We start from the raw sequence: 24,439 nt of genomic DNA, 5'->3' as shown, positions 1-24,439 counted from the left end.
CAAATTGTAGATCTAAAAAACAGTGAATTTTCTCTTTCTCTTTCTTTTCAAAAGAGTTTCACTTTGGTTCTTCTTATCAATTACATAACAGTCAGCTTCTCGTCACTGTGACAAAACACCAGACACAATCAACTTTAAAGGAAAAAAATATCACAGCTACTCAGATTTGAGTCTATGGTTGTCTGGTCTCATGGCTATGAGAGTGGGGAGTGTGGAGGAGGAACATTATTACCACATCGTAGCTGAAAAGCAAAGAGACTTCAAAAGGACTATTCCAAGTCTAATAACCTTCAAAACAAAGCCCCGGTGACCTATGTCCTCCTACAAGGGCTTACTTTCCAATGTCTATTATGTTATGTATCAACCAGTGCACTGACATATAGATGAAATTAGTGTCTTCAAATTATTTGTCAGTAATTCCAACACATTGGATCAAGGCTCCTTTAAAGAATACACTTCATACCCACCCCATAACATACCCTATCTAGTCTGTTGAATTCAATTCTGCCTAGGATTCAGATGTAAGAACTCTCATAGAGCGGTGTGGATCAAAGGTAGAAGATTAAAACTTTTAAATAAATGGCTTTTTAAAAAGAATTATATGTGCCTTGCCATCCTTTTTATATTAAATATCTGATCTCTAGTCAATGTTTAAAATGTTATAATAGTTTTGTTCTCCTTACAGACTATAATCCAGCGCTACCTCCCAGTCAAAGAACTTCTTGGTCTTATGGTTTTTATAGACAGACTGATATTTCTAGTTGGTTTTACAAGTCCAGTTTTATTAAGGATCCAGTCTTCTTAGTGTTTGTTTTTCTATCTACATCACTACAGTTTTTGTGACCAGATTATTTTAAAAAGTAAACTCATTAATATGTAATAACAGAGTTCAATGTATTTCTCTGTGATGTTTCCACACTAGCTTATATTATACTTAGATCATAGTCAACCTCCCTCCCACCTACCCCCAATTCCTTCCTCTCCATCCCCTTTTCCCTTTCCCTTACTTAACATTTTCTCTTTTCTTCTCAGGTCAATTTTTTTTTTACACTTTCATATACTAGAGAAAGTATGCAACTGCATTTTCATCCGCACATGTTGTCCTCCAATTCCACCAATTTTCCCCCAAATGAAGAATACCATCCTTGTTTGCAACTGAATAGTATCCTTCCCGCCTCTTGGACTTTTCTTGCTGCTATGTGTACCCACAGAGCCTCACCTTTTCATCAGGACCCCTCAACACTATGGTGGAATCTGAATGTTTACATGAATCCAGCCTGCTTGTTTATTATCTAGCTGGAAAATTTATGCAGACAGAGACCGTATGTGTCTTCTTGTGCGTCATTGCATTCTTCGTGCTTAGCACAGGAAATGGCCCCTTGTAGATGGTTAGCAAACAGGTGTTGACTGAAGACACCATAAAACAGCAGGCACTTTTAGTTTGTCTGTCTCAAAGAGTTTGTCTTCCTAATTTTAAAAAGCTATCTTTTTTATTTGGATCTCAATCAGAAGAGTATAAAGTAAGTAACTTAATGGTGAAGTCAATGTTAGTTAAGAGCAAGTACTGGGAAGAGCTTGAGTTCAGTGAGCCATGAAGGGACCACTTTCTGGCACTGTCTCATTCACTAGCCTGTGACCCTGAACGAGTTCCTAACTATCACTCTCAGAACCTTCACTGGAAATCATTATCATCATCCACCCAAGAGTTAGTATCTAAATGGGCCTTACAAATTAGAAACACTATACAAATCATAACTATGATGAAAAATTAGTTCCTGCTTCTTTGAAACTCTAAGTTTTGGTAGTAGAATCAGTTGGACCCTTATTTAATCCATCTTGTAGCCTTAAGTAACTGTCATAATTAGCATTTTGATGTGAAGAGGCACCAAGGCAAACTCTTATAAAAGAAAACATTTACTTGGGTCTGACTTATAACTTCAGAAGTCTCCCCATTATCATCATGGGGAGAAGCCAAGCAGCCTCTAGGCAGACATGGTAATGGAGAAGAATCTTCTGCAGGCAGCCAAAACCAGGGTCTCTTCTGCACTTTGTCAAAGCCCACCTACACAGTGACGCACTTCCTCCAATAAAGCCACACCTATTACAACAAGGTTATAACTCCTAATAATGTCACTCCCATGAGTCAAGCATATTACCATAGTAACCAATGCTAAACTTTGAAAGTCTAGAACCTATGTATGGCTCTTTATATAGGTGTTTGTGGAGTTCTATTTCTATTCCTCCTTGCTCTTCTCTTTCTCTCTTCCTTCTCACATTTTTTTTCTTTTCTGGTGATTTTAGAGTCTGAACTTCTACAAGACAGCTATGTCCCCCTTTCCTAGCTTATCAAAGTGGACAAGCTGGCACTGGGACAGAGAGGAGAAAAGCCAAGGCCAAAAGTGCCATGTGACCCAGAGACACAGCTTGGAGTGTAGATAGCCTGGAACCTTCATTCTTAGATTATCCGAGCTGAGGGAGCATGCGCTCTCTGAGAGGTCATCCTTCACTCAGGAGCTGCTCCTTTGCCAGAGAATTGCCCCTGTCTTAAGCGCTGTTGCCTCTTTGGTCTGATTTTATCTTTGGTGCTTTTATGCCATGGCAAACATCTCCATGAAATTACTTGATGAAATGAACTGTGGCAGACTGTAATTTTTATAAGGTTCTATGTAAGCCTCTGTCATCCAAAACAAGAATGTTTATCAGGTATGGTACATATTTTATGACACTTGGTATAGACTGTTTCATTTAATTGTCATACATCCCTGTTAGGAAAGTGATCATGTTTGTTTGTTTTGTTTTTAAAGTCTTTTTTAAGATTTTCTTTTCATTTTATGTATGTGAGTACACTGTCACTGTTTTTAGACACATTAAAAGAGGGCATCAGATCCTATTACAGGTGATTGTGAACCATCATTTGGTTGCTGGAAATTGAACTCAGGACCTCTGGAAAGACAGTCATTCCTAACCACTGAGCCATCTCTCCAGCTTAGAAAGTGATATTTTTATCAAAGTGGAAACTGGGTTTGTGTCACTTGCTCAAGGTCACAGGTAATGATTGGCAAAGCCAAGGTTCTCATCCACAAAGATGGATGCAGACTCAGAATCTAGCCTTTATATTACACAGCTTCTCCGATTCGCAGTCAAAGAAAGATGTCTATTCTCAATCCAGTGCAGAACCACACACATTCACCACGGACCATCAAACAGGCTGAGGGACCATGATGGACTAGAAGCAGGACAGAGAGAGCAGGTATACCCTTCTGCACAGAGGGACATTTGAAGAAGGGCCAAGTTCTAGTTAGAGAGAGGAAAGTAAAGCAAAGGCAGGCCACCCAAAGACGTGAGGTAAAGAAGTTAATGTCACTAGAGCTCACAGTGTGAGGTATTATAGAATGCAGTAAGGGAGAGACAGAGTGGAAACTGACTTTCTTTCAAAGTGAAAGTTCCTTTTTATACTTCTTCCTTCCTTCTTTCCTTCTGCGCTCCCTTCCTTCCACCCCTTCCTTCCTCCCTTGCTTCCTTCTTCTCTCCCTCAATCTCTCTCCTCTATCTCCCTCTTTGTCTGTCTCTGTCTGATCCTGTCTGTCTCTGCCTCAGTAAACCTCTCTCCCTCCCTCCCTCCCTCCCTCCATCCCTTCCTCCCTCCCCCACCTCTCTTTCACATTCTCTCCCTCCCTCCCTCCCTCCCTCCCCCCTCTCTCTGTTTGAGACAGGATTTCTAGCCAGGTTGGCCCTCAAACTTGTATCTAACTTCTGATCCTCCTTCCTCCAAATGCTGAGATCTCAGTAATGTCATCACATTTAGATTATAAGGCGATGATGGGTTGTAGTGATAGAGATGAGCTACTACACTAAAGGGAGAGGGACGTTCCAGATGTCCTACAAGGCTGGGTTATCCCATAGTCCATCTTCTGGGACACAGATTCAGACTAGAGAATGGTGGTACAGTGGTGACACAATCTTTTATTTGAAGATGATCTAGGACCACATAGGACCCTGATGCTAGGTCTCTTGGTAATGACCATCCAGTCATTGTTTAAAACTTACTCTTTGCTATTTTTGTTCAGCTCTTACAGGAGGCCACCATGAGCTCTCTCTGGTGTTCAGGGACTGGAGATGTCATTGAGGACTGGTGCCGATGTGATTCTACTGCTTTTGGAGCAGATGGACTCCCTACTTGTGCGCCCCTCCCACAGCCTGTGTATGGTTTTCTTCCCATTCGCCTCTCCCGCATGTTTTCCTTTAGCACCATTACTCAGAAAGAGGATCTTGTGGCTATTAGTCTCAAAGTGATAGGCTAAGTGCTGGGGACTGGAAAGAAGAAAGTTGCATTGTTCCTGCCACCGGGGAACTTTCAGTATGATAAAAAGGGGCGGGCACATGAGCTGTTTACTGGAAGTAGTATGACAAATCTTTGCATTTTTAAAATGTAAAGAGCTGCTTTTTGACATTCTTTTGGCAACAACAAAAACTTTATGGAGCAAATAGCAATTAAACAAGGTAAGACAGCATGGGTAGAAGGTCATAGAGTGGCAGTGCTGTGGCTCCCAGGGAAGACAGAAGTCTACAGTAAGGGCAGAACAAGTCCAACAACACTACCACCTCTCAAAGACTTCCTGGGTGTCAGACAATATATGCACTAGGTAAACACTCTTATCGAGACACACTTTCAATTAATGAACAAAGAGATGACTTCAAAAAGATTGTATTTTCTCACAGTTTTAGAGCAGGAAGCAGGTCATGGCTGAGAATGGCTATAACACCAGAGAAAATAAAACTGAAACGTTTTGGGTGAAAACCAACAGGTCACGGTGACTGTTAAATATGGGATAAACCATCTTTGAGAAGGAACCAATCAAGAGGCATGCAGAGCCGAGGAGGAGTAGACCAGCCCCATTTGGGCTTACCCATGAACTATCAAGGGATGATTGTGTTCAGTAGGCAGAAGCACAAGTGGATCTCTGTGAAATAAAAAGACCTAGAGATAACACAATTTCTAATAATCTCAGAAAAGTGTTAGCTGGGGCGAGAATGTTCTGTAAGCAACACTCTGTGAAGAGCAGAAACCTGGGGTGGACATTAGGGGTGTCTGTATTGAAAGGATGGATGAGGTGCTGCAGAGATGGCTGAGAATGAGCCTGTCCAAATTCTCAATCTCTCATGAGGAAGTTAAAAGAACTGGCCAAGATGAGAGGCCAGGACCCAATGTAGGAATTAAGTTATCCTGTAGTAAGGTGACTTCTACAGGGGTTAAGGCACAAAGTATTCTTTCTGTGAAATAGTATTGTTAGGACAAGATGGTGGCATATGACCCCATGCCTCCCTGAGGCCTAGAAGACCTGCAGAGTTAGAGGGCTAATTACACAAAAAAGTGGACTGTAGGCAGAAATCCACAGGTGGAGGCTGCCCTCTGACCTGTCTGCAGGCAGAAGTAGATGCTGAAGAGAAAGACCTGAAGGATAAAGTGGGAAATAGTACTAACAAACCATCACTGCAAGCCAATATTTCCTTATTTAGGTGCCTATACATGTTCCAGCTACTGGCTTCTCTCTCTTTGTAGCTGTAACTGGACATCTGAATCAAAATAAAAACAAGTTTCTAATTAGTAATAATAAAATAAGATAAAATTCACATAGTAGAAAAGGAATGGCTTGGCTTTGTTAATCATTACCTGTGATCTTGGCCAAGTTATATAAGCCTAGTTCCACCCTGATAAAAATATCACTTTCTGGGGTGGTGAGATGGCTCAGTGGTTAGGAGGACTGAACTAAGAGAATGTAATACTGTTAGATTCACCAGATACGAAAGCTACTGTGAAAAGGTAATGTGGAAACTATCAAATAGAGGGACACAGATCCAGCCATAATATCCTAAGGCTAACCTCACTTCTAGACATGTATTTATCAAATATAATGATGGGAAAGGAAGGTGAGCGAGGGATTATCCATGAGAGGTATACAATTAAAGTATTAAAATATTCCAGAAATATAACTATAAACTATTAAAACTGCATGTTTCTTCTCAGCTCTGGTTACTTCAGTCAGTAACAGATCTTAATTTTTTTTTGCACTTTAATTGTAGTTAGAAAAAAATAGACATGTACTCTACTTTTACATAAATCCATGTAACTCATACACAATTCTGTTTCTCAGTAGGGGCTGGCCTTAGCTTCTATTTCACAGAATCTGAGTTCTCAGAAAACTCAGCTACTAACTTAAGTGTCCTAATGTTTTTTCCCCCTTCAAAATAGCATTCTGCATATGACTCTAATTAATGAATTTGTCAATATCCGCACTGTTTTGGATCTATTCCACCCTAATGTAATATGAAAACTATGCACTCCTTCATAGTAGCTGCTAAAATATGACCATGTGTTTCTTATTGTTTTCCTACTAGTTGAACTGCTTCTTAGTCCCCAAACACCTTCCCTTGATTTTATTTTAAAGTGGTATCACATGCATAAACACTGTGAACATAGGTGTTGACTTGAAACTAGACATTGCAGGTCACCTTGTGTGATCCAGCTGTGTTGTCTCATCCTTTGGATTTTGAGACCAAGAGAGGCACATGTGCGCTGGGTAGAAGGTAGAAGGTAAGGGGTGCAGACACTTTTGATGGAGAAGAATCAAGGACAAACATGTGGGTGAATACTAGGGATATTGTGGTTGAAGGAGGCTACAAGTGAGCAGAAACTGGGAAAACCCTCTTAGTCTAGTGGTCTGGAGAGAAACGAGGAATTGGAAGCAAAATGGAAACCTGAGCCACATATAAGAAGTCAGAACTTGGAAGCACTTTGGCCATCAGGAGATGTACCCCAGTGGACATCAACACTGGGTACTGAGTCTCTATAATGTGCAGAGAGGTATGAGATAGCAAGGCAAAGCAATGATCAGGGCAACAACAACTGGAAAACAATGAGAAGCTGTGAACTGAAAGGAAAGACAAATAGTCACTGAAGTAGGAGCCAGGTTTCATAGGCACCCAAAGACAGAAACTGACATCAGGTCCTAAGCAGCAGACATAAGGTATCACAACCCAAAGAATGTGACACATGGCCACATGGTCAACTCTCACCTTTCAGCATTACTTTTAAGATGAGCCTGTTCTGAAGTTCAGTCAGCACATGGACTAAAGAAGAAGACAGCAGATCAAGGGGCGGGGCAAGGAGGGCTGGCCAGCTCCTGATGGTTCTGGAACTAAACTAACTGCTCTTATTGATGCAATGTTTTCTAGGATGCCACATTCACTGGGTTATGAGCTACACATTGCATGAAATATTTGCTTAGTATTCCTCAAGAGAAAACCCAGTAATTATATTTCAAACTATATTTAAAAAGACCCGTCAATAAAACCCTCTCCCCAAACACATCTTTATACCTTTACTTATTCATTCATTTACAAGATACAATCATAAGCCTTCTAGGTCTCTGCAGACCTTAGCATCTAGTGAGAGAGACAAATGCTCAGAGAGACTAGAGTTATCACTTGCAAGGCAAGCTTGAACTGTCTCAGTTGAGGTGGTGACACGAGACCCAGCTGAGTTCTCCTTTCATGTTTCCCCTTTTCTCCACTCAGGCTGAGACTTTCCACAGTGCATGAACCGAGCAGCACTCTCGTGGTGCTGGAGTGGGAGCATTCAGAGCCACCAATTGGAGTACAGATTGTAGATTACCTGATCCGGCAAGAGAAGGTCACTGACCGGATGGACCACTCCAAAGTAGAAACAGGTGAGCATATTCCAAAAGTAGAGAAAGAAAAGAGCACCGAGCCTGTGGCATTGCTTCAAGCCCCCAGTGCCGCAGGGTAGCACGGGAAAGCGTGGAATGGTGGCAGCTCTTGCCTCTTGCAGGCAGCAGCCATCTTGTCGATTTAAGAGTTTTTGCATGGTGAACATCTGACCAAATCTTGTTTTGATTTTTGCTTTTCTTTTATTTACACAAAGAGGTGTCCATTTCATTGCCGTTAGGCACACTTACAAGCAACAACAACATGGTACACTAGCTATCCCAGCCCACAATTAAGAAACAATTCTCTGCTAACCACTGCCATGATTACAGAAAAAAAAACAAAAATTCCTTTGCTAATAACCCCCTCTAGGCAAAGGCGTGCGCAACAGATGCTCTTGACCCACATCTTGTCCTAAAGCAAACTGACTTTTGTCAAGTCCTGAGAGAAAAGAGAAGCCTTAGAAATAACCCACAGAAATAAAAGTCCCATGCCTTACTACCAACACATAGAGAAAAGCAAACATAAATAATCCTAAATCTTTCGCATAGAAATGGTCCTCTTTGGGGATGAGGGTGCCCATAGTCTAGGAGCTTCTACTGAACCTGGTAATAAGGTTTGAAGACACATCTTTGGAGCATGGAGAACTCTCCATTACTGTTTCTGAAGAGCTTTCCTTGGCATGCACAGGTATTTTTAAGGTATATTAGGGCCCAGAAAACAGCACCCCAAATCTTCTCATCAGCATCAAGCCATTTCATGAAAAATTGCACAGATGTGGCATTTGTTTTTGTTTGTTTGTCTTTTTTATTTTTTATTTTATTTATTTATTTATTTATTTATTTATTTATTTATTTATTTATTTATTTATTTATTTGCCTTAGTAGTCTCTGAGTTAGTTCTGGACAAATGGCTCTCAGCTGATTGGCTAACAATGACACCATCAGAAAAGATGAATTTTCTCTAAGGTTTCCTTCCTTCCACTGCTAGAAAGTTAAGAAGTTCCATCAACTTCTTCTAGTATTGCTCATGTTTTGGACATCACTGTTTCTCAGGCTTCCCTCATTCCTTTCCTTTGTGCAGAAACAGTGCTGAGCTTTGTAGACGACATCATCTCAGGAGCAAAGGCTCCGTGTGCCATGCCATCTCAGGTGCCAGACAAGCAGCTCACCACTATTTCTCTCATCATCCGGTGCCTGGAACCTGACACCATTTACATGTGAGTAGTACACACCTTAATGTTTCCTTACCAGAAAGTTTGAGGTCTTTGCTGGCTCCTGTTATTACCCAAGTTTCTTCAGAGACTTTGCAGGAGACTTTATCTTTCAGTCTCAGCAGCTGTATCTCAATAGGCATTATGGAGAAACTTCTGAAAGAAGTCTTGTCATCAAAGGGTTTACAATTTACAGGAGACATATATAAACAGATGATTGCAACTCAAGGCAGAATAAGTATATGTTAGTTAGAAAGGCCAGGGACTTGTTGGAAAGAAAGAAGGAAGGGATTTATTCCATGTAGAGTTGGTGGCTAGATTCTAAATTGAATTGTATAGAAATCAATAGCTTTTATGATGTTGGGAAAGGGGCACTAGGTTAAAAATCCCCGGGGCAAAGGCAGAGTCATGAAGAGGAGATGTGGGTGGTCCAACTGGTCTGAAGCAGATGCCTAATAAAAGAGGTGGCAGAAAAATGAACCTGGGAGTCAGAGTGAATGCTGTATGTCAGAGAAAAGGGGACAATGCCAAGAACTGTGCTTCAGAAAGCCATCTCTAGTGGCTCTGAAATAATTTATAGAGTTCAGAACTGGTCAGCATGTTTCTTCAAAGAAAATGTAGTGAATTATATCACTATGCTTGGAACATCCCTGTGTTCTCACTGAACTCCTCTCATCTCTTCCTGTGCTCTGGGATCAACTGTAAAATATTTGTGTGCGGAGACATAAGAGATGCCAAAAGAGGAGATATGGTGATAGCATCTAAGTCATGGTGGAAAAATCCACGGTCTAACTCTGGATTCATAGTGATGCAGTTTGGAAGCTTTCTGACCCCACCAGTATGAAAAACATCTAACAGTTTACAGATGAGGTCACAGGCAGAGAGTCAAGGTTTCCAGAATAAATCATCTCCACTTCCTCTCCTAAGGAGTTCAAAGATGGGCGGCACTAGAAATCTGAGTGTCACTGATTGTGATGAACTTAGATATTCAGCTGTGTGTCTTACAAACAGGACATGTAACTCAGGACTGTATCGTGTGAATGTAAAATGAATAAAGACAAGTGACATCTTTGAATCTGAAAGGGATGTACACATGAAGGTGACAGCGCCAATGCCAAAGACTCTCTGTCTGCTCTTTGGGCAAGGATGTCTTGACCTATAACAGCTCTCTTGGACAGCTGTGGCCCCTCAGAGGAAGAGCTCATGACAGAGGAATACAGATGTGGGACTGAAAAACAGCAATCTAATTTTTAAAAGTTTCCAAATCAATGTGACTCCTATGACCATTTATAAATAGGGTGGGCTTCCTACCTGTTAATTAGGAAGTTAGAAGTTCTAGTGGGACAATAGGTGGGCATGGCTCTTTTAGAAAGACCATTACCAACCCTACCTAGGACCTTCCTCAATTTAGCCTTGCCCTGGCTTTGTTTCCTGGTCAAAGACCCGAGGCTAAGATTCTCTCCCACTTTCTTTAAGGATCTTCTAGTGTTCGCTTCCTATGTTTTGTAAATCACTTACTTCCTGTAAGTGTTGATTACAGCAGTGGGAGAGGACAGACTAAAGAAAGGACAGCCAGTTTCCAGTAGGTGGCACTGCAGATTGCTAGAAAAGCTAGCTGACACTCAGATATAACTTCATAGCCCCAAATGAGGAGAAGCTCTTGCTTTTGCATGCAAGATGATGTTCTTAGATCCTGGCAGACTAACCTTCAATGGCCTGGACATGAGACCCAGTATGTGGGAAAAGAGTATTATGGGATAGAAGCATTCTTCTTTGTCGAGGAGGAAAGACTATTTGAACTTTCATCTTTGGTGCAAAAAGAGAATCCTTCAGACCTGGTTTTGCTCCTAATTATAAAGTGACTTTAAATAAGACCCTTAACTTTTCTCCACCCAAGTTTTCTTATAAATTAGGAGAATGGTAACTGTCATTTATGGAGATCTGGTCCTGAATAACCATACTTGTTCTCATTGTATAGCTGAAGAAACTGAGGGTCAGTCGAACTGAATAACTTCCCTCAGAATCCCACAAGTAAATAATGGTTAGGGGCTGAAGCAGGGTTTCTTCTTTTCCACACCCTGAATCTAACTTCCAAGCCATCCCAGGTTCTTCAGCTGGAATCCAGTAGCATCATCCTGCCATCTAAAGCAAAAGCTGGTCTTCAATGGGGGTTATAAAGTTATATCTGAGTTTCGGCTGCCTTCCTTTGCCATATCTTTCTTTTAATGCCGCTAGAGAAGCATTCTGAGAATAGATCCTGTGGCAAAATCAGAGTTAAGAACTCCATAAAGTGTGACAGATCTAACATCATCATCTTTGGATTGAGGAGGGATGACCTCCCCTTTCCACCACCCTCTCACCATACTGGCTGGTAGAAGAGCCCTTGCATTTCAGAGAACATGGCAGCAGGCAGGTGATTGAAAAAGATGTCTGAATCACAGGATGAGCAAAAGCCCCCATACTGGCAGAAAAAAAAAAAAAAAAAAAAAAGGAAGCAGCAGGTGAAACTCTAGGCAGCCCCTGACCGCCCTACAATCATCCTTAGCATTAGACTCCAGACTTTTAAGGCCCAGCCCTGGGGCCTGAGCCAGGTGTCCAGTTCCCACACACACATGCCTCTGTGGTGTCATCACCACGAAGCTAACTACGCACTGAAAGGACCCAGCCTGCGGCTGGAAAGAAAGCCCAGAAGCTTTGGAAGAAGCAATAAACGGACTTAGACGTGAGCCCTCTAGATCTGGAGCAAGGCTTATCTCCTCTGTCAGTAATTCCAGCTACCCTCTTGCTGCCTTCTGAGAGTGCTGTGGCGAAATGAGAATGCTAACACCAAACAGAGAAGGCCTTCCTTTAATGACAGCACATGGCATTTCCACACGAAAATAAGGAAAGTGCTTCCCAGCCTTTCACAGTCAAATACCCTGGCTGGCTGCTCTCTCAGTGTCTCAGGGTTGCAGGGGGTGGGGTGCTCGGGTGGAGGGAGTGTGGGGGCTGGAACTCCTGAGGAAATGTACTGAAGAGCAAGCTCTGTCTGTACTTGGAAGGTTGTGTGAGGCATTTCCTTTCCTACTATCTGTCCCATATTAAAAATCAAATGTGCTATTAAATGGTCAGAGATCAGTAGCTTCCACTTGACTCTAGCTGCCCTACAGAGTATGGAAGACTTACAGGGAATAGGGACATCTTTGTCCCAGCTTAGGATCTGACACAGTGTAGCTGGTACTTAGAGTAAGACAAGATAGGAAGCAGAGCTGCCTAGAGTGTGGACTTGTTGAAGATTAGTGACTGACTCCATCCTACAGACTGAAAGGCAGGATCCATCTGGTTTTGCAACTTGGGTACCAAGTTGGTACTCAAATAATAAGATGCCATAGTCCAGGGAAACTTAAGAATTAAGGGTCTGGGATTAAATTATGATGGGCTGTAAATAATGGCACCAGCCATAGAGTTGAGTTTGGTACCTTTAGCTTACTAGCAGGTGGAAGTAGTAGCCATAGCCTTACCTGGAGGTGTAGGATCATGGAAGATCTGCTGCCTATGAGCACAGGGGCTAACAGGGCTAGACTTGTAATCTGAAACTATGTTCATCTAGCCTAAAGTGTCAGCCAGGGTCTTGTATCTCCTGGCTCTCCCAAGAACAGTTGCTAGAGTGGATGGAGTCCACAACAAAGACCAAACCTTGAAGCCCAAGCAGAAGAAAAAAACATTCCACTTTCACTAAAAGTGTCTCAGACTCCCACAGTTTATATTTGTTCATTCTGAATGTCAGGGATGTCCAGCTTCACATACTCTTAGGGAATACAGAGAACATGGTTTGGCATGAGCATCACAGACCACGAGGTATAAGTCTGCATGGGGAGTAGCTCATGGTACTTTCAGATATACCCCACAGAACCTTAGTTGAATGTGCTCTAAGACCTGATTAACAGTTAACTGAACTCAGAAATACAGAAGGTTCTAAAAGGATAGGTGTACCAGCTACAGGTTTGAGGATCCAGCAAACAAGTCCAGAAACAGGGCCAAGAAGCTGATGAAGTACACAGAGTCAAATTAGAAAAAATATCATAGTTACCAGGGCAGGAATGGGGATAAGGGGTGTCAGTGGAGCCCCATGTTCTCTCTGGGAAGGTGTGGCAGGAGAAGTATGGCAAGATGCTCAGTTTGGAATCAAGGCACATATGAGGAAGGACTGTGATTGGTGGTGCTACGGGGGAAGACCATTGAGCAGAGCTTAGGAGCAAGGTATAAGGCAAACCTCATGGAGTGGTCTGAATCCTCTCTGCTGAAAGGAAAAAATCATAGTGATTGCTCCTGATCTAACTGTTGAAAACGCCCTTTAGGCACGCAATGCTCCAATCTGACCCAGTCTTTGGATCTAAGCAGGTCATCATGTTTTAGGTCTTACTAAACCAGGGGATATGCTGGAGCCTGCCTATTTGAGGTTTCCATGGCACTGCTGTGAGTTTAAGGAGAGAAGAGAAGGGCACATGACATCTCAGGGCATTTGGGTCTTACTGTTCTCTGTGCTTCCTTGTGAACAGTGGGCATGAGAGCCCCTCGCTTTTGAAAACATCCCTTGAAAACAATCATTAAGTAGTACCCATTGCTTTTTATTTCACAGGTTAGTATTGAGGCCCGGCTGGCATTTACCTGGGCCACCCTTCTTTTTTTCTATTCCCCCTGCACTTTTTTCTCCCTGTAACTTTGCCAAGAACAACAACAACAACAAAATCCATGTTTTTCAGTAATCACGGCTTTTTATAGTAATGTTGCATGAAAAACGATGGCAGGAAGGTGGTAGTAACACCCTTTGCAGTGGCCTGATTAGTTATCAGAGGCCCTGTGCACACACCAGAGCTTGTTTTCATGGTCAAGTCTCCAGGGTCTCTCCTTCTCTATCAGTTTCATCATCCAATGAGATTCCCTGGGTCCTAGTGCTCCCTCTTTTGGACTAAGGCACTTCCACTGGATTCCTGTTTTTTAGTGGAAACCAGTGACTGGAACAGCTACCCATGGCAGCATGGAGCAGGACAGAGCTTACAGGGCATGCTATGATATTCCAGGGCTGTGTACACCCCCTCTCCCTTTCATTCTGTGGCTTATTTCCTCCCCATGTTATAGACAGGGAAAATAGATATTACAGGAGTCACTGTAATTCCTCTTGGCCTTCAACCCAAGTTCTCGCCATACATTTGCAAAGATACCTGCTCTTTCTCTCACCCTGTGATTGACTGCCAAAATAGCAATGGCATCAGGGATCCCTGAAAAGCATCTGAGTTTTGTGTCATGGCAGAGACAGGATCATTGGAGGTCACAGATTCCTTTCTTAAGATTGGGGAACACAATGAGACCCTTGTCAAAGATAGATAGATAGATAGATAGATAGATAGATAGATAGATAGATAGATAGATAGATAAATGATAGACAGACAGGCAGACCGATTTAAAGAAAGATTAAGAAAATGGGTTACCTAGAAGTCTCAGTGTTTGGTAACGTGCAGGTTTCTAGTTTCCAGGTTATCCTGAGCAGGTCTGAACTGGGCCTGAGGATTTTTAGCAATGGTGCCTGAGACTTCCCTGTGAAGATAAAGTGTCCTTCCCTATGATGCTTCTAATCAAACAGCTTTCAAAATAGCGTATCCCAACCATGGACCACTGGGAGCAGCAAGAGACTTCACACCACTGCTCTCTAACCAGAATGTGAGCTGAAGGGTGCCGGCTGGGTTCTCACCTATTCAAATAAAGCTGGACATTCAGACAGAGCTGCTCAGCCCCAGCCACTCGATGCATTCCCTCTAGTAATCCTACCTTCCTACCTTTCTGCCAGGTTCACCCTCTGGGGAGTAGACAACACAGGGCGACGCTCCAGGCCAAGTGATGTGATCGTGAAGACTCCATGTCCTGTGGTGGATGATGTCAAAGCCCAAGGTATGAGAATGTTAGCAGTGTCTACACATGATTGCCCAACCATCTACCCTTGCCACTCAAAGGAACCAGAATGGCCAGGGGTGGGGCAGGAAGAAGGAATTCATGCTAAAGGTAGAACCTTTGGCTTTCTATCAGTACTGCTGTAAGTCTGCACTCGGGCCGGAGTTTCCACTGCATTCTGCTATCCCATAGAGTCCTTAATGCAGGAGTCAGCAGCAGACATTGATTAAAGTCTCCAGGAAGGCAGATGCTTATGTCCATGCAAAAGCACCAGCAGCCTCTATCCTCAGGACACACATGGATCACTTGCTCTTCATGGGGATTTGTACATGTGAAAGCTTGTTTCAAGCTGAAGCATACAAGGCTGTAGATTTGGAATTGATCAGTTAACAGCCCCTTCCTTCGATGCATCTAAATCTTTCACTCTGTACTTTGAAGTTATTCTGTGCCACCTCTTGAGTGTATTCAGTATAAGCTCCTTCACTGGCATTGGTCCTGGTCCACTAGGAAGTTTTTCCTTGATCATCATCCGTCACACAAGAGATGCTCCCTGGCTGGTCTTGGCATCATTCCCTGATATGAAGTTTTCACATCTCTGAAGCCAGGGCCCGTCAGTTCTACTTACTTCCTCTGCTGAGCTCTAGCACCAATTAAGGTGATACTCTAAGCCATGGACGTCTATTAGGCAGAAGTGAAATTGAAGCTCTTTTATTAGCAGAGACACTGAGCACTCAGGCTCTGCAGATTCCAGTCAGGGGTGACCCATGGCTTAGCTCATTTTCTAATGCCTTGAATTACCTTACATATAGGTCTTGGCTATGTATACAGCATCTTAACCAAGAGGGACATAGTGCCAGAATGCTGTTGGGTGACACTACAATGGTAAAAGTCATTTAGGAAGGAGAGATCGAGACTAATTTTCTTTATCTACTTCTTTGAACAGAAAGCAGGCCGAAGAGCAAGCAAGTGAGCTTTTATTGAAAAGTGCAGTGACAGATCCCTGCAGCAGGAATGGGACTCTCAAAATGCCTTGCCCTACCTAGCTCTGATTTAATTTTAAATCCACGGGCATTTTAGTATTGTACAACTTTGAACAATATTTTCCTAGCTAACCTTATTGGCATGCTATGGACCCAGCATTTTTAAAGACACCTGGCTATAATGGAAGACTTTCTCATTACAATCTACTAATGGATTGCCATTCTTCTTGTGGCATAAATATTTAATAGGACTACTGGGACCTAAATGGGTGACCCTTTCCACTCCTTCTGTGTCTACTTGCCAACTACCCCATCAGTCTTTTTTTTTTTCCTTTTTTGTTCCTATTGCTCTTCTCAATTCCTTTTATACAGGTCTCACTTCTATTGTAGGGTCATTGCATGTATTAGGCCCTATTAGTTTAAATGCTCTGTACCCTTCCAAGTGATTAACTCATCTCAGCATGAAAATTCAGCTTAAGCGTCCCTTCCTTATAGCAGATGATGGCAAAAAACATTGTTAGGCGTCTTCACAGTACTGTGTTTCTGACTTTAGAATATTTTTTTTTAGTTTTTAAAATGATGCGTTCAATCTTCAGACACCACTAGCTAGTAGGTGTTATAATGGTATGAGTCAAGTTTCTTTTTCTGCACCATATGTCTCTAATATCTAGAAGGCTGTGTAATTGACTGACAGGTTACATAAGAACATTACGTTAGCCTTGGAGCCAACAGCGTAGGTTTGGACCCCCGACTCACTGTCCACTTACTTAATATTGAGCAGGCTACTTTACCTTATGCCTCCGTTCAATTACATATAAAATGTGGTAATGAGGAAATAATACACCCCAATTTGAGGGGTCTAGAAGGATTAAATGAGGCAATTAACTTAAAATAGTAAAAACAAACAGTGATCAGTATATGGTAAATCATCAGCAAGTGTTAGGAATCACAGTCATTTATAACCAATCAGAAAACCTCCCTTCTGTAGAAACTCACTATTTTATGTATGAAGCAAAAAAAAAAAAAAAAAAAAAAAAAAAAAAAAAAAAAAAAAAAAAAAATCACACATGAGAAAATTGAAATTTAGAGTAAAGTAAATAAGGTGCCTGAGGTTACGAAGAACCTAATGTAAGCCACTCTTCGAATCCATATCTGACCACAATGCCCATTTATTTTTATAATGTTACAAGGACACGTCTGAGAGGGACATTAGATGAAAGCCTCTGTTGTCTCTGCACATGGCTGAAGAAGAGCCACTGTAAAAACAACAGCAAGAATCCTCCCTTTTAGGGCTCTGTCCAATGGGATAGGAACAGAAACCCACATGTGTGAGGCAGCTGTGCTTCTCCCTAGTAGGAGAGGAACTGGTTTGCAGGATCTGAGCCATGAAGGTCTCTGAAGTTCCACTGAGATATAGGTCTGGGTCCCACACCTCTAGGTGAGAGTCTGTCTTGGGAGATTCATAGCAGCAGTCACTGAAAATGAAGGTGTCTTGTTTAATGTGGACTCAAATCTCTGAGAGCAGGGAGGAGATTAACAGGAGATGCATCTTGCTCAGTACAGGACTCATGAAACAGAACATCTCTTTTTCTGGAGAGCTCCTGTCTGTCAGTTCTAGAGCAGGGTGCTTGAATTGGCTCTGCCTTTGTCTCCAGACAAGGAACTGGGGACACAAGACAATTTGGTGCTGAGAGAATAAAACAACACCCCCAGGTCCCGTTATCTTCCAGCCAGAAAGGCATCCAAAAAGAGCAAGTCTGGAGACTAATGGGTTAGTTAGACTAATGGAGGGTATCCTTAAAAATTAATACCGTTCTAACAAAGAAAAACCCCATATGCTTTGTCTGCCTCAAACACAGATGGTGTTCATAAATATAACTCACTTGGGTCTCAGCTTAAATCTAAGGACAAAGAGGAATTTGACCAGGAGTGTGCTGTCATTTTCCAGGCACTATTCCTCATGTGAGCCTTTATCCAAAACTTCCTAGGTACTTTCTAAGAATCTTAACATGTCATAACACTCAAGTCACTGCATAAATATGTTTCTACCATCCTTCTACTGAAACCAGCTTCCTGGAGCTGCAGCAAGAGTATTAGTAATAAGTTAAACCTTGTTGCCTCAAGTAAAAGCTGAGTTGTGACATTCTGAAAGTTCCTCATGGAATCTCACCAAAGGAAGGAGTTCTTGTCCTTCACTCCCTCAGCATTTACCTTCCTTTCCTGGTGCCACAAAACTGCATCTACTCCAGTATTTGAAACTCCCACGGATGGGTTTTGGCTCCTGGTATTAGTCACTGAACAGATAGATATGTATTAGATCCTAGTATTAAACTAAGAATCAATTTTCAAATTTCAAGGATCTTGTAATCAATTTCATGGACTTATTAATCCATCCAGCAGGTATTTAGTCCTTACTGAATATCTGTTTTAGGCACCTGAGCAAAAATTACCATATCTGCATAACTATATCTGCAGAGGCAATCGGAAACAGCAACAAAAATAATAAAAAATATGTGTTACAAATGATGATGCCTCTATGGAGATAATAAATGCAGCATGCTAGAGGAAGGGCAGAAGCTAGAGTTGGGGAAAGTACATGAAAGGGGAAGCCACAGAAATATTTTTGCAAAGATCATTTCAAAATGTATCAGGATATTTGAAGAAGGTAAAGAAGGCCTGTGATTCTTGGCTCATATTTGTGGGGCACTAATAGGTAGGATTTCCCAGGGGCTCTGGAAATATTTAGTAGGACTTTGTCATTGGTAGAAGGAGATGGTATCGGGATTATGATGGAATGCCCTGGCAAACTTGGGACAAAAGAGTAATTTATTAGACTTTAGAATGTCATTCTTATGCCCATGGTAAGAGCAGACCACATAGAACATTCTAAAGTGGAAATAGAAGGCTATGGCAGCTGATGTGAGGCAAGCTGGTGTTTAGACCAGGAAAACCATCCGGCAGCTGCTAAGATTTGATCTGATTCTCAGTTTGATGTGGAGCTTGGGGGAAGAGAGTGATGTCAGTCTCATCTGCTTGAATGATGTGTGATTTTGTCCTGGAAGATTCCAGAAGGGTGAGCATGCAGAGAGACAATAGAAGAGGGACTAAGAGAAGAGAAAAAACAAACTAATATTAAGTGGTGTGGATCTCAGGTATAGAAGGACATAGGTTGAGGGGCACCTGAAGTGAATGGAGCAGTCAGTGCTCAGGTTTTTTGCTGTTTTGCTTGTTTTTGTTACCACTGAGGAATAGGTTGAGTATCAATAAGAAATACAGGCTTTTTTAAAAAAAGTTGTGTTCAGAGTATGTTCTTTTAAGATTTGACATTTCAAAGGTGGAACAGTTCTTAGGGACAATGATTGGCTGCTGAGTGTCTTAAAGGGTACCCTTCGATAGGGGCAAACCTGCTGCCATGGAAGTGGCACAGAGGTGAACAAGAGAAAGATTCTTTATAAGAGAGTGGTCAGGAAATGAGAAGGAGGAAATATAAGTCAGGGGAATTTTGAAACTGAAGGCATCTTAACAATGTAAGGGAGAAGGAATTGCTTGAAGTTGGCTGTGGGGGTTAAGAACCATTCTCCTCAAGGACATGAGAGAAGGACCCATAAGTCCCAGAGAAGGTTTCAGAAAACACAAAGATAAGGAGGAAGGAAGAATATATACTCAAGTCAGGGGAAAAGATGTGAGAGGGGGGAGAGAGAGAGAGAGAGAGAGAGAGAGAGAGAGAGAGAGAGAGAGAGAGAGAGAGAGAGAGAGAGAGATTTGCTTTATAATAACTCTGGTCCCAGAAGAAAAGTAATGAGAAGTTTGAGAGAATGGGCTAGTGTACAGCAGCTATCTTCAAATGTGGTACTTAGATCTACGGCATCAGCATTGCCCTGCACCTTGCCAGAAATTGATGTTCTCAGGCTCTAAGTCAGACAGTCCAGTGGCAAACAGCAGCCATGGATGAAATGCTGTTGTTGCTCATGTGAGAATCACTGCTCTGCCGGACACACAGGGCAGCTCGAAGGGGAGGCATTCAGTGTGGGACTGTGCTTGTAGGTGGATCTTGAGAACTACTAAGTGAGGAATCAGGTTTCTTGCCTGAGGACCTTTTGTCAAAGAAACCATCAAGGAAAGCTACAGATGTTTCCAACTGTTCCTGATTTAGATAAAACAAAAGAGCTGCTATTACTAGGGGATTGAGGAAACCTGTGTCTCTGAAGTTACTGCCTCATTTAAATTAGACTGTTTTCCAGTCTCTAGTGCGCCTGTGCTTCATGTCCTCTCTCTTTGTCCAGAAAACAGGATCTAGTGAGAAACTGGCAATTAAAAAAACAAAAAACCCATCTTCCCCCTTTCCCCCTCATTTACCTCTTTTTATATGCACCAGCCCATTTCATGCTCACCATCATTTGAAAGCCTTGGTGCTAGAACTTCCTGTCTTCAAAAGATATTTCACAGCCCATGCCCACCCATCCTTAGTATCTAAGTCCAGTACCCATCTTATCATTGAGATCTGGTGCAGACACCCTATTTATAAGAGCAAAGTTCTTCTCAATATGTCTATCTTTACCATTCAAATCTATTTTCTTATCTTCTAACATACTGCATTTTCCTTATTTAGAATGACCACTCACTGACTGTCTCCCATTACTCTACAGCAAACACAGAGTTAGGAATTTTGTCAGTTTTTCTCAGTGATGTGACTCCCAAGGATAGGGCCATTCCAGTAAGCATTCAATAATACTTGTATTACATCAGTGTATAAACAAACTTCCTATGGCCAGACATTGTACTAACTTGAGGTTTCACATTGAGTAAAACTTTTATTCTCCTAAAAACCTTGGGAAGTGTATATCACTAACCATTATTAAACAGAAAAACTAAGACCCAAAGAGGGTAAGTAATACGTCCAATACACAGGAGCCCGAGTCCATTCAAAACTCCGAAGCCTGCTCTTAGCCATGTCTTTGAGTCCATTGGCTTCAGCCCAGCCCTGTTAATCTATCTCACTGTTAGAGAGATCTCTGATGTCTAGTAACTCAACCTCCCTTTTTTGCAGGAGGTTTTAACAGATGTCCTGCTAACTTTTCTGCTGCTCTTTGCTTGTGCCTAACTTGTGCATATTAAAGAGAGGGAGGAGCTGAATTTATCATATATAACTGAAGACTTCAGCGAAGCTCAAAGCCAAGGAAAATAATCATTTAAAAGTACCTGCATTCTTTAAGTTAGTGAATTCTTTGCAATGCTCTAAAAGCTAATGAAGTAAATAGTCTCAGTTCTCTCGGTAGAGATAGGAAGAGCCAGATGTAATCATGCTCTGGGAGCTGATGCATAGGTTTTTTTGTTTTGTTTCCCTAAGTATGAGTTCCTATTTACGGATAGGCTTGTAATCTTATCCTTAAGTTGGACTGCCTTGGCTTTAGAAGATTTGTGGTGGAACAGGATGTGGACGTTAACTTGGTCAGCTAAAAGTGGTTGTCATATTAGTGGCACATGCACCAAGAGTCACCACCTCTGCCATGACCAATTCTCAAAATAGACTACTGCAAGTAGAACGTGGAATGTGACACATTATCTCCCATTGCAAGACACATAATTTGCCATCCATGAATCAGTTGGAGAGGAATCCTAAATCATCCTGTTTAAGCTGAAGTCTTGAGCATCATTGGTTTTCCTTCCCTGGGCATTTTTGTCTCAGGTAAACATCCTCTTCCTTCCAAATCAATACAAGTCAGTCCTTAGGATTGACCCTCTGTTTCCTTCAGTCATGACTCCAGAAAGGACAGGCTCCTATCATACTTAAAAGGACACCCCACCCTCATGTGCTCTACTGAAGATAGTTATCTCAAGATTTTTGCCTCTTATGCCTTCCACTGAGAACTGAGAACTGACACAAAGTGGCAATGGCACGGTTTAGAACCTTCACAACAGTCCACAATAGCTAAGTGACCTTCAGTGGGTAACCTTGTTTTATCTCTTAATCTTATTTGTAAATGAAGGATATGCATAAATCCATACTTAGGGGTATGAGGATGTAAAGGTATTAGCCAATTAAATAAATAAACCTTTAATAATAACTAGAGATATCATGGGACTTGAGATTCTAAATTGTCTTCTTCATCCAAAAAAAAAAAAAAAAAAAAAAAAATACACTTTAGCAACCTGGGAATTTTAACAACCTAAAAGGTTTTTGAAGAAAAGTCATGTGTAATATAGCTGAATATGTTGTCTGTAAATTTTGTTTCTGGAGTTAGTGTAAACCAGCTTGGAGGGAGATCACTTAGAGACCCTGCTACAAGGTGGAATCAAACTACAAGCAAAGTTATGAGTTGTATTTGTTCAGCTAGCAATTTCTGATAGCTGTTTTATCTAGCGCAGTGATGGTTCTGAGGATACCAAGGAAATAAGGTCTGTCTCCTTTCACCACAGCCATCAGTGTGATGTGGAGGCCAACACTGGGTAGAAATTTTATTCATTCTCCAAATCCCTTTGGTGGGCCTGTCACTTGCCAATATCCCAAAATTCACTTGGTATTAGTACAAGGAGCTCATGCTATGGTTAACTAATGGGGTTAAGTAGGCATACTTCTCATTTTCTTACCTAAGAACCCAGTTCCTTCACCTCCAGAATTAACACATCCAAGGGAAAGCATTGCTCACCTGCTCATTGGATCTTAACTCCCAGGTGTTTAGGACAATATGCAAAAGCATCTCTCCTTTGAGAGCTGCAATGAGGAAACATGTCATGATAACATCCCTTGAATTATAAAACAAAAACGAAAAGCTATACAAAACTGCTACTGCTCTCCTGTGCTCCCAAACTTGGTCTTATTCATGGGAACTTTTGAGGCAGAAATGTCAGGGATATAAATTAAACTGAATGATTACTCATTTGTGATTGCACAGTGTTCTGGCTTCAGTTTCTGGATGTATAAGACCCCCATTTCTTTACATGGGGTCTATATGGTTCTAACAAATATTCTGTGTTCCAAAGTCATTGCTTCCCAGGTTCTTCTCATGGCTCAGAAGTATCTCCTGGGGGTTGCCTCACTTTATCTCTGCCATCTGTGACCTTAGATACCCTGATCCTTTTAGGGAACCACCTGGTAAATGCTACCAAACATATATAAGGTTGTCAATGTCTCAAGGGAGCAAAAATGGACCAGTCTTGTATGGAAACAAACTTGAACCAATCCTTAGTGGGAGCTGAACATAAAGTCTGTTTCTCCCATTGCATGGCCCAGTAGTGATTCAGAAAGTGCATAATCCTCTCGTGAAAAATATAGCATTCAAGTACTCAGGGAGCTTCCTAATATAATCCTTCATGTTTTTGCTAATTTATTGTTTCATTGGCTTTTATCCCCAGCTCTGTTTCTCTGGGATTATGCTTTCCAATCAAGCATGAATATATGAGCTTTTGCCTCAGGTTATGTGTTGTTTAGTAAACCTTGGGAAGACAAAAAGTATTGCAGCTGAAATTGACCTTAGAGGTGTATTAGTCAAAGGAATCTAATTTAGTATAGAGAAAAGTGAAACTCAGTGGCACAGATGTGGAATGACTTACACAAATCACTTTCACATTTTAGGTTCAGTGTTTTAAAAAAACATCATGCACACATAAGTATATATGTATATATTTTCCCAATATGTGTGTATTTTTGAAGGAAAGTTATGTGTAATGTAGCTGAATATTTTGTCTGTAAGTTTTGTTTCTAAAATTATAAACTATCCTGGATAAACACACACATACACACACACACTCATATATATATATATATATATATATATATATATATATATATATATATATATGTTGAATGCTATATAATGGTAATTTTATTAATAATGGAGAACATTCAGTAATGCACCACATATACCACAGCGGTCCCATAAAGACTGTAATGGAGCTACAGATTTCCTATGCACAAGTAATGCTGTAACAATCAGATGTAAGAGCAGAGACATGAAGAGCAGGCAGGCTCATGAATACTAATGTAAACAAATGTATTTGTGTCACCAGTCATGTAACACAAACAATTGTTTGCATTGCTTAATGTTGGTCATGATAACAAACAGCTATCATTGTTTTATGTACTGATTATTCCTGACCTAACATTATTTCTGTTCACTACTTATAAAGTAGCAGATTGTAAATAGTATACTGTTTCACAGCAGCAGCAGTCTCACACATCTCTGTCTACTGTGTCTCTTCATTGAATCCTCTCTCTTGTTTCTCTTTTAATCTTCTGTTCATCATGATTATGGGAACCTTGTGTGACACATGCCCTATTTGTTAGTAGACTGCACCATCTAGAGTTGTGTTGGTGCACATCTGCACAGAGCTGATATCACGTATTTATGCATTTCTCAGAGCACAACTGGACTTTTCTTCCTTCCTCAGAAATAGCAGACAAGATCTACAATCTCTTCAATGGCTACACCAGTGGAAAGGAGCAACAGACCGCCTACAACACCCTTCTGGACCTGGGGTCGCCCACTTTGCATCGAGTCCTCTACCACTATAACCAGCACTACGAGAGCTTTGGGGAGTTCACCTGGAGGTGTGAAGATGAATTAGGACCCAGGTACTCAATGTGCTGTGCATCTCT

At 41.5% G+C, this 24,439-nt stretch overlaps 1 protein-coding gene across 2 annotated transcripts in view; it reads left to right on the top strand.

The window, feature by feature from the left end:
• ASTN1 (astrotactin 1) overlaps positions 1 to 24,439 on the top strand; it is a gene marked incomplete at both ends in the record, with an annotated part of 305,294 nt that overhangs the window by 276,518 nt on the left and 4,337 nt on the right. For both annotated transcript variants that reach the window (XM_080936628.1, XM_080936627.1), the window contains 5 exons: positions 4,068 to 4,201; positions 7,576 to 7,727; positions 8,809 to 8,944; positions 14,763 to 14,863; positions 24,232 to 24,415. In XM_080936628.1, the coding sequence (XP_080792754.1) occupies positions 4,068 to 4,201; positions 7,576 to 7,727; positions 8,809 to 8,944; positions 14,763 to 14,863; positions 24,232 to 24,415 (707 nt within the window). The remainder of the gene's footprint in view (positions 1 to 4,067; positions 4,202 to 7,575; positions 7,728 to 8,808; positions 8,945 to 14,762; positions 14,864 to 24,231; positions 24,416 to 24,439) is intronic.

The sequence above is a fragment of the Micromys minutus genome (genome assembly GCF_963924665.1).
Source record: "Micromys minutus genome assembly, chromosome: 1".
Lineage (NCBI taxonomy): Eukaryota > Metazoa > Chordata > Mammalia > Rodentia > Muridae > Micromys > Micromys minutus.
The sequence above is the reverse complement of the archived record's forward strand: the minus strand, read 5'-3'. Positions and strand labels throughout refer to the sequence as shown.